Below are 10,399 nucleotides of genomic sequence, written 5' to 3'. Positions count from 1 at the left end.
ATTTAGGCCAACTGAAGTACTTTCTTGGTATAGAAATTGCTAGATCCCCTAAAGGAATTGTTCTGTCACAACGGAAGTATGCTCTCAACTTGCTTAGTGATACAGGCATGCTTGGGTGTAGGCCTGCTTCAACACCTATTGACCAGAATCATAAGTTATGTGCTGAATCTGGGGAACCAGTGGATAAGGAGAAGTACCAGAGACTTGTTGGAAGGCTCATCTACCTATGTCATACACGACCCGATATCTCATATGCAGTGAGTGTGGTGAGCAGATACATGCATGATCCTAGGAGTGGACACTTAGAGGCTGTCTATCGAATCCTCCGATATCTGAAGGGTAATCCAGGAAGGGGGCTATGGTTTAAGAAGAATGGGCATCTTAATATAGATGGATACTGTGATGCAGACTGGGGAAGTTGTTTGGATGACAGAAGATCAACTTCTGGTTATTGTGTGTTTGTTGGGGGAAACTTGGTGTCATGGCGAAGTAAGAAGCAGCCAGTGGTGTCCAAATCAACAGCTGAAGCTGAATATAGAGCTATTTCACAAGGCTTGAGTGAGATGTTATGGGTAAGAAATCTTCTCTCTGAGTTAAAGGTAATAAGGAAGGATCCCCTAAGGTTATGGTGTGATAATAAATCAGCTATCAGCATTGCTAATAATCCAGTTCAGCATGACAGAACCAAGCATGTCGAGATAGACCGCTTCTTCATCAAGGAGAAGTTAGATGATGGCATAATCAGGATAAGTTATGTGAGCTCTAGAGAACAAGTGGCTGATTGTTTAACTAAGGGTTTAAGTGTCAAGGAGTGTAATTCTGCGTGTGACAAGATGGGAATGATAGATATCTATCACCCATCTTGAGGGGGAGTGTTGGGCTGTATATGTGTGAATCTGGCCCACATGGCCCATGTAAACCAGTATATGTATTGTACAGACTAGAGAGGAAGAGAGTTATCCAGAAATTTCCCAAACCCACCACACTTCAAAGTCCTTTCTTTCTAAAGGTATTTTTTATAACCATATGAACTGCATGTTGTACAGTCATTTCAAGTTTCTGATAAGCTTCATGTTTCTTAGCTTTTCTCGAATGGCATGAAAGAATCTGATAATCAGACCCATCCAAGGATTAGGATTGCCAATTCAGGTAATGTGATAGCTTAATTATAACATTCCCCCTCATATTTTAGGCTAATTTGCTATTGTGGTTGTGTTACTATATTTTTTAAGAAAAACATGCTTATTATGGTATATATTGAATGTACCATGCACTATCTTAATATCCCTGATGCCTGTCGTCTCTTTTAGTTATCAATGTGGGCATTTTGTGGATTAACTGACTCTCTCTTAATTCGGGATTAGCTCTGTCTTAAGTCTCTTTTTGATATGCAATTATGAGGTAATCTTCAAGGTCAAATGTAATTTATGAGCCATTAGGAAAGATTGTATGGAATGGTTGAGATTGTTTGGATTCCGCAAACTATAAGTTTTCTATAGTAGTATACATTTTTTTCCGTGATAGGAAAAGGGTAATCTCACATGGAGCTTTTTTCAATACTGTAAGTCAATAGTCAACTTAAACAATCATTTTGGGTACAAAAAGATTGTCCTTTTTTGTTTACCTCTGTATTGAACTATTCTCTTACGGTTTTTCTGTTTTCATTCTACTTGGAACAGAGGAAATTGCCCTTATGGAACTTTTAAGCTATATGTACAGTGGGAAGTTGACAATAACTGAGCCCACTCTTGTGCTCGACATCTTGATGGCTGCAGACAAGTTTGAGGTTATCTCTTGCATGAGGCGTTGCAGTCAGCTGCTCACAAGCTTGCCTATGACCACAGAATCTGCACTGCTCTACATAGACCACCCTTGCTCGACTTTAATGGTTGCTGAGGTCCAGCATGTGATTGATGTTGCCAAGGAATTCCTTGCCAACAAGCACAAGAATTTTCATAAGTTAGTGATGCCCAATTAATGGAGCCATGTTTTTTCCCTTTTTAAAGAAAACTGTAGACATTGATGTCACAAAATCATGCATTTGGTGTACTTATGACATGGTTTGTCTCATTTCAGGTTCAGACGTGAATTGATGAACTTCCCTCTTGCTGGGATTGAAGCCATCTTGTCAAGTACCGACCTACAAGTAGCATCTGAAGATTGCATATATAAATTTATGCTCACATGGGCCCGTGCACGATACCCAGAATTGGAGGAAAGACGTGAGATCTTGAGTTGTCGTTTACTTCCGCTGGTCCGCTTCAGTTATATGACACGTCCGTCACTTGAGGATATCCTAACATGCACTGATGATGATATAGACCATGAGCAAGTAGCTAAGCGTATTGCCAAGGCACTTCTACAAAAGGCTGGCCCAAAACAGATGGAAGGTGCTCTTGCAGCAGACATAACAACCTGTTGGCAATTTACTGAACGAGCTTACAAGTTCAAACCTGTGAAATTGGTTGCTTTTGATCGACCCTGCCCACAGGTTATTGTTTACCTGGATCTAACACGCGAGGAGTGCTCCCGACTCTTCCTGTCTGGAGCTGTACGGTCGCGTGGCTTCCAGCTTGCAGGGTGGGATGGGAACATGCAACTCAACCCAGTCTGTACAATGGATGAGCAGAGTAAGGTGTGCACCTTTGGCCTCTGCTTAATGGGATTGGGTTCAACAGATTTGACAGTAGATATTGAATTTGCTGCAAGGATAAGATCGTCGGGAAAATTTGAGAGCAAGTACAGGTGTAAGGGCACCTTCACCCGTCATTTGTTGGAACAATGCGATGATCTTTTTGGCGTTCCATGGTCAACGTTCATTGCCGATGACAACCTCTTCATCGATGGTGTGCTGCATCTGAGAGCTGATTTGGCGGCGGTCCAGCAGCGGCAGTTACATGCTTGATATGATTTCAAACTCAGCAGAGTTGGGTCGTGTACTCGTGTGTTCGTCATCAGTCGCTTCAAAGGGATTCTGGCCGTACTCTGTGTCTAATTTTGTTATTTTTGTGTCTGCTGGAAGCACTTTGTAGCCTCTTATACAATGCAAGTTCGATACCAGGGTGGTAGACCCTTCGATCTATCTTTCGACATTTTTGTTAAGAAAGATACTGACTAGTTCCATGCCTTAATATGGACGGTAGGGCTATTCCGTTTTACATGTCTTCCCCCGAAATTGGGGCATTACGGTGTCTGAACATGATGTGTTCATCACCTGGGCTTCTGGGTTACCTGACCGCTTGTGTTAGGTCGGGGTTACCTGATCATGTTAAGGGAAGGGCTTTCATGTGCTTGATAATGTCGAGGCCTTGCATGTGGTGGAAAGTACTAAAAACTGAAAAGTTGAATGGTTGTGTGGCGCTTGATGATGTGAAGCGTTAATTGTTTGCACGCGCCTGATGATGTGAATGATTTGCACGTGCATTTAAATGAAAGAAAATATGTGTGAGAGCATCTCCAACAGCTGCAGAACGCGCGGCGCGTTAAAAAGTACTTTATAGCGCGCCCATTGCTTGAAAAAGCGCGGCCGGCAGTGCTGGCTCCAGCAGCCGCGCTAAAATTTAACGCGCGTGCGTAGCTCTAGCAGGCGCGTTGAAATGCAGCGCGCACTATCGCACGAAACATTGCATACATATCGCGCTAAAACGATACATATTTCATAGATAATAAAAACGATACATAGATATTTTTATAGTTCATAGCATAGATCGATAATATAGATAGATAAAACTACAGTGCAACTACATACTACGGTGCAACTACATAAACTATGGTGCGACTACACCCTACTCCGAGTCGTCCTCGTCCTCATCCGAACTGGTGTTGTCCGAGGTATCGATCCACATGTCCTTCCAACGAGGATCATTATCCTCAAAGATCGACACCCCACCTGCCTCAACGATATCGCACTGCGATATTGTCAGGGCCTTCTGCCGATGCCTCTCCAACCGCTCCACGCGGCGCTTTGCCGTCCTTTCCGCCCAGAAGGCGTGCTCCGCCGCGACGTCCTCCGGGTGGTGCCGGCTCCACTCCGCCATGGCTCGCTCGTCCTCCTCAGCGACGAGGAGGCGGCGCTGTCGCCGACGGTGCTCCGCACGGTCCTGGTCCGTGATAAGACGAGGCGGAGGGGCTACGTCCTGCCCCTACTCGCGCGTGAGGATATCGTGGAAGTTCATCTGCGTCGGCGGCCTCTCTAGGCGCCACGCCGCCGCGTCGTACGCGCGGGCGGCCTCGTGCGTGGTCCGGAAAGTGCCGAGGCCGAGCCGGACGTCGCCAGACTGGATCTCGGCGTAGTAGGTGCCGTCGGGGTGCTCGCGGACGCCGCGGTAGCCAGACGATCCACGGCGGCGCGTGATGGTGGGGGCGACGAAGAGGCGAGCAAGCGGCGGCAGAGTAGCGAGGAGAGTATGCGTGGCAGTGTGGAGGCCGTGTGGCGAGCGCGGCAATTTATAGGTGCGCTCGAAGCGGTGCACCAAATCTAGCGCGCGCTGCCATCTATTTATCTGGAGATGAACTTCTTATCTAGATTAAAAATACTGTTCACCTACTTTCAACAAGCAATTCAGATTCTTTGGGTCTGCCTGGTTGGGCACCCCCTTCCTCCGCCCATGTATGGTGGAGCGGATCCTATTTAGCGCGGCATGGGTCGGGGTAATAGGGAGGTAACGCGTACCCCCTGACGCGGGGGCTCTACTTTAATTGGACATTCAGTTGGCCTGATGACGCGAGGGCGTTGCTTCAAGTGGAGAACAAATTCATGAACATTTTCTTTAAATTTGCAACATTTTTTTTATTTCGTGAACTTTTTTTAAATCTGGGAACATTTTTTAAAATTCATGAACAATTTTCAAAATTTGGAAACAAATTTCAAATTTCGTGAACATTTGGGTCGGCCCAAACCACACAGGGGAGGAGGGTGCGTGTTTACTCATTGAGCGCCACGTAATGCGGGGAATAGACACTAGTAGAAAACAGGGCTATGGTCCAGGCCGGCTCAGCCCATTAGTCCCGGTTCAGTGTAGATCCGGGACTAATGTGGGCATTGGTCCCGGTTCGTGAGCCCAGGGGGCCGGCCGTACCACGTGGGCCATTGGTCCCGGTTCGTCTGGACCTTTTAGTCCCGGTTGGTGGGACGAACCGGGACCAATGGGCCTCGCTCCTGGCCCACCACCATTGGTCCCGGTTGGTGGCCTGAACCGGGACCAAAGGCTCCCCTTTAGTCCCGGTTCTTGCCACAAACCGGGACCAATGAGGTGCCTATATATACCCTCGCCCGCGAGCAGAGCACTCTAGTGCTCTGTTTTTCTTTGGCCGGCGAGGGGAGGGGTTTGTGGTGCTCTAGCTCACCTCCTGTGCACATGAGGTGTTCGATGGAATGCCCGAGCCACACTACTTAAACTTTCTCCTCTCGAAGCTCGACCTCCAAGCTCCATTTTCCTCGAGATTTGTCTAGATTTAGCGGTCCGTCACGCCCCGTCCCCGTCTTCACCGCCGTCGATCACCCGCGCTGATCTCATCACCGACACCACCGTGGTGAGCCTCTTGTTCTTATCTTCTTTCTGAAAGGAAAAATATTCTTACTTGTCTGTTTAGATAGATACTTGTATCATTTTCTTACATTTATTATTGCATCTTATATAGTGCGATGGTTTTGGTATCCGCCCCCGTCGGCCCTCGTCCTGTCTATGATTCGAATTTGGTATGTATATTATCTTCATAACTATTGGTTCATTTATTGTTTATGAAAATTATGCCGACCAACGTGACATAGATTTTATTTATCTAGGATGTATGTGAATCGGAAATGCCAACCGACCATATTGTCGAGAGGTTAAATTTAGTTGAAGAAGAAAACAATTTGTTGAAGGAAAAAATAAAAAAAATTGAGGAGGAAAAGATGATATTGGAGTTGCATGTTGCGGATGTCGTCGATGATCACAAGATCAAGATGGATGCAATGCGCTTGAAGATTAGAAAGATTAGAAAATATGCCATTCATACCGAGGCTTGGTATCATTATGCCGTTGGATCAATTGTTACCTTGGTTGCGATTATGATCGCATTTGTTTTCGCATTGAAATGTTTTACATAGTTTCAATGTATGGTTTAATTAATTAGATGCTCTGGAGAGCTATATGTTGTTAGATGAGAACTATGTATGCACTTTGGTTTTAATGTGATGATGAACTTCTATTAATTTGGACACTTAATTATATATAATGCACGCAGATGAATCGGCAATGGATGTACGGTGACAGACGCACCCGCGAGTACATTAAGGGCGTGCATGAGTTTCTCGATGCGGCTGAGGCAAACAAGCAGAATGGTTTTATGTGTTGTCCATGCACTGAATGTGGGAATACGAGGTCTTACTCTAACTGGAAAATCCTTCACTCCCACCTGCTTTACAAGGGTTTCATGCCACACTATAATGTTTGGACGAGGCACGGAGAAATAGGGGTTATGATGGAAGACGGCGAAGAAGAAGAGTACGATGACAACTATGTGCCCCTGAATACGGTGATGCTGCAACGGGGGGAGCTGGTGAATATCAAGAGGAACCAGACGATGTGCCCAATGATGCTGCCACGGGTGAAGCTGCTGAAGATAAAGAGGAACCAGACGATGTGCCCGATGATGATGATCTCCGCCGGGTCATTGTCGATGCAAGGACGCAATGCATTAGTCAAAAGGAGAAGCTGAAGTTCGATCGCATGTTAGAGGATCACAAAAAAGGGTTATACCCCAATTGCGAAGATGGCAACACAAAGCTCGGTACCGTACTGGAATTGCTGCAGTGGAAGGCAGAGAATGCCGTGGCTGACAAAGGATTTGAGAAGCTACTGAAAATATTGAAGAAGAAGCTTCCAAACGATAACGAATTGCCCGACAGTACATACGCAGCAAAGAAGGTCGTATGCCCTCTAGGATTGGAGGTGGAGAAGATACATGCATGCCCTAATGACTGCATCCTCTACCGCGGTGCCTACAAGGATCTGAACGAATGCCCGGTATGCGGTGCGTTGCGGTATAAGATCAGACGAGATGACCCTGGTGATGTTGACGACGAGCCCCTCAGGAAGAGGGTTCCTGCGAAGGTGATGTGGTATGCTCCTATAATACCACGGTTGAAACGTCTGTTCAGAAACGAAGAGCATGCCAAGTTGATGCGATGGCACAGTGAGAACCGAAAGAAAGATGGGAAGTTGAGAGCACCCGCTAACGGGTCGCAGTGGAGAAAAATCGAGAGAAAGTACTGGGATGAGTTTGCAAAGGACCCAAGGAATGTATGGTTTGCTTTAAGCGCGGATGGCATTAATCCTTTCGGGGAGCAGAGCAGCAATCACAGCACCTGGCCCGTGACTCTATGTATGTATAACCTTCCTCCTTGGATGTGCATGAAGCGGAAGTTCATTATGATGCCAGTTCTCATCCAAGGCCCTAAGCAACCCGGCAACGAAATTGATGTGTACCTAAGGCCATTAGTTGAAGAACTTTTACAGCTGTGGAATGGAAACGGTGTACGTACGTGGGATGAGCACAGACAGGAGGAATTTAACCTTAAGGCGTTGCTGTTCGTGACCATCAACGATTGGCCCGCTCTCAGTAACCTTTCAGGACAGACAAACAAAGGATACCACGCATGCACGCACTGTTTAGATGACACTGAAAGTATATACCTGGAAAAATGCAGGAAAAATGTGTACCTGGGCCATTGTCGATTTCTTCCGACCAACCATCAATGTCGAAAGAAAGGCAAGCATTTCAAAGGCGAGGCAGATCACCGGAAGAAGCCCGCCATGCGCACCGGTGATCACGTGCTTGCTATGGTCAATGATTTACACTACGTAATCTTTGGAAAGGGTCCCGGTGGACTAGCTGTTCCGAATGACGCTGAGGGACACGCACCCATGTGGAAGAAAAAATCTATATTTTGGGACCTACCCTATTGGAAAGACCTAGAGGTCCGCTCCTCAATCACGTGATGCACGTGACGAAGAACCTTTGCGTGAACCTGCTAGGCTTCTTGGGCGTGTATGGGAAGACAAAAGATACACCTGAGGCACGAGAGGACCTGCAACGTTTGCACGAAAGAGACGGCATGCCTCCGAAGCAGTATAAAGGTCCTGCCAGCTACGCTCTTACGAAAGAAGAGAAAGAAATCTTCTTTGAATGCCTGCTCAGTATGAAGGTCACGACTGGCTTCTCGTCGAATATAAAGGGAATAATAAATATGCCAGAGAAAAAGTTTCAGAACCTAAAGTCTCATGACTGCCACGTGATTATGACGCAACTGCTTCCGTTTGCATTGAGGGGGCTTCTACCGGAAAACGTCCGATTAGCCATTGTGAAGCTATGTGCATTCCTCAATGCAATCTCTCAGAAGGTGATCGATCCAGAAATCGTACCAAGGCTAAGGAGTGATGTGGCGCAATGTCTTGTCAGTTTCGAGCTGGTGTTCCCACCATCCTTCTTCAATATCATGACGCACGTCCTAGTTCATCTAGTCGACGAGATTGTCATCCTGGGGCCCGTATTTCTACACAATATGTTCCCCTTTGAGAGGTTCATGGGAGTCCTAAAGAAATATATCCGTAACCGCGCTAGGCCAGAAGGAAGCATCTCCATGGGCCATCAAACAGAGGATGTTATCGGGTTTTGTGTAGACTTCATTCCTGGCCTTAACAAGATAGGTCTCCCTAAATCGCGGTATGAGGGGACACTGACTGGAAAAGGCACTCTTGGAAGAGACTCAATAATATGCAGGGACGGATATTCTTGGTCTCAAGCACACTACACAGTTCTACAGAACTCTACCTTGGTGACCCCGTATGTCGATGAACACAAGAACAGTCTGCGCTCCAAACACTCGGAGCAGTGCGACGACTGGATTACATGTGAACACATCACGACTTTCAGCAGTTGGATGGAAACACGTCTCAGAGGTGACAACACTGTTTGTGATGAGTTGTACTTGTTATCCAGGGGACCATCTTTGACTGTATTGACTTACAAAGGATACGAGATAAATGGGAATACATTTTACACGATCGCCCAAGATCAAAAGAGCACCAACCAAAACAGCGGTGTCCGCTTTGATGCAGCAACCGAGAGCGGAAAGGACACATATTATGGTTACATAGTGGACATATGGGAACTTGACTACGGACCTGATTTTAAGGTCCCTTTGTTTAAGTGCAAATGGGTCAATCTGTTAGGCGGCGAGGTACAGGTAGACCCACAGTACGGAATGACAACAGTGGATCTGAAAAATCTTGGGTACACTGACGAACCGTTCGTCCTAGCCAATGATGTGGCACAGGTTATCTATGTGAAGGACATGTCTAACAAACCGAGAAAAGGAAAAGATAAGGAAGCGAATACATCATACGATGAGCCAAAGCGCCACATAGTTCTTTCAGGAAAAAGGGACATCCTGGGAGTGGACGGCAAGACAGACATGTCTGAAGATTATGAAAAGTTTCATGAAATTCCTCCCTTCAATGTCAAGGCTGACCCAAGCATCCTGATAAACAATGAAGATTATCCATGGTTACGGCGCAATAAACAAATGACACAAGCAAAGAAAAAGTGAAGACTTTCTCCCGCAATAAGCAAATGCTATGTGGGTGAAATTATGATACCATCCCAACTTTCAACTTTTTCAGAGTTCATTTGAAATGCTTTCATGTCTTATGGTTCGAAACTTTGATACTTCGAAAGTGATTGTCCATTTTGTACACGAAGTGCATCAAGTTTTTGTCGTAACCCTCTCTACTTTTTGGAACATGCTATGTGGGTGAAATGATGATACCATGCCAACTTTCAACCTTTTCAGAGTTCATTTTGAAATGCTTTCCAATTTCAGAGTCATTTAGCTCAAAGAATGAATTAATAGCAAACATAATGAACTACAAAACTTTTATGAAAATAAAAACAATCACTTAAAATATTATGTTATGATCAACTAAATAAAACTATAATATTCTTCAATAGCAAAAAGAATATAATTTGTGTGACCTAAAATCAAACTATAAGTATTTAATTGTAAGTATAAATAAAAAATAAATAGCAAAGAAGAAAAAAATTCTAATTTTATAGTAAATTTATTCATAAACTAGTGATTCACACAAATTTTTAAAAATTCAAATTTAAACTATTTAAAATTTAAAACTAATGGCACTAACAGAAAGTTTATAATTTTTGTGACCTAAAAGCAAAAAGAAATCACTAAAAAACTGTAAGTATTTAGTTGTAAGTAGAAATAAAAAATAAATAGAAAAAAAATTCTAATTTTATAGTAAGTTATTCATAAACTAGTGATTCACACAAATTTTTAAAAATTCAAATTTAAACTATTTAAAATTTAAAACTAATGGCACTAACAGAAAGTTTATAA

At 44.6% G+C, this 10,399-nt stretch overlaps 2 protein-coding genes and 1 pseudogene across 2 annotated transcripts; 2 read left to right on the top strand and 1 right to left on the bottom strand.

Annotated features, from left to right (window-relative positions):
* The first annotated feature begins 991 nt into the window (after nucleotides 1-991).
* On the top strand, nucleotides 992-2,905 carry LOC125554925 (BTB/POZ domain-containing protein At2g46260-like). Its single transcript, XM_048718292.1, has 4 exons — nucleotides 992-1,009; nucleotides 1,083-1,149; nucleotides 1,680-1,959; nucleotides 2,077-2,905. Exons 2-4 carry the CDS (start codon nucleotides 1,098-1,100, stop codon nucleotides 2,903-2,905), a joined length of 1,161 nt encoding a protein of 386 aa, XP_048574249.1. The 5' UTR covers nucleotides 992-1,009; nucleotides 1,083-1,097.
* Nucleotides 2,906-3,785: 880 nt separating this feature from the next.
* Nucleotides 3,786-4,609, bottom strand: LOC125554924 (annotated as a pseudogene).
* A 1,634-nt stretch (nucleotides 4,610-6,243) lies between these two features.
* Nucleotides 6,244-9,553, top strand: LOC125554465 (the record flags this gene model as incomplete). Its single annotated transcript, XM_048718018.1, has 4 exons — nucleotides 6,244-6,504; nucleotides 6,558-7,981; nucleotides 8,095-8,332; nucleotides 8,585-9,553. Coding segments are annotated over exons 1-4 (2,892 nt in total), but the record flags the coding sequence as incomplete, so codon positions are not given.
* Nucleotides 9,554-10,399: the final 846 nt, after the last annotated feature.

The sequence above is a fragment of the Triticum urartu genome, chromosome 4 (genome assembly GCF_003073215.2).
Source record: "Triticum urartu cultivar G1812 chromosome 4, Tu2.1, whole genome shotgun sequence".
Lineage (NCBI taxonomy): Eukaryota > Viridiplantae > Streptophyta > Magnoliopsida > Poales > Poaceae > Triticum > Triticum urartu.
The sequence above is the reverse complement of the archived record's forward strand: the minus strand, read 5'-3'. Positions and strand labels throughout refer to the sequence as shown.

What these genes read in the sequence shown, in the direction of transcription:
- LOC125554925 (XM_048718292.1), top strand. Translation starts at nt 1,098, where the DNA reads ATGAAAGAATCTGATAATCAGACCCATCCAAGGATTAGGATTGCCAAT. An exon ending in GATTAGGATTGCCAATTCAG is followed by an intron (nt 1,150 to 1,679) that starts GTAATGTGATAG and finishes TACTTGGAACAG; the next exon opens with AGGAAATTGCCCTTATGGAA. An exon ending in AAGCACAAGAATTTTCATAA is followed by an intron (nt 1,960 to 2,076) that starts GTTAGTGATGCC and finishes GTCTCATTTCAG; the next exon opens with GTTCAGACGTGAATTGATGA.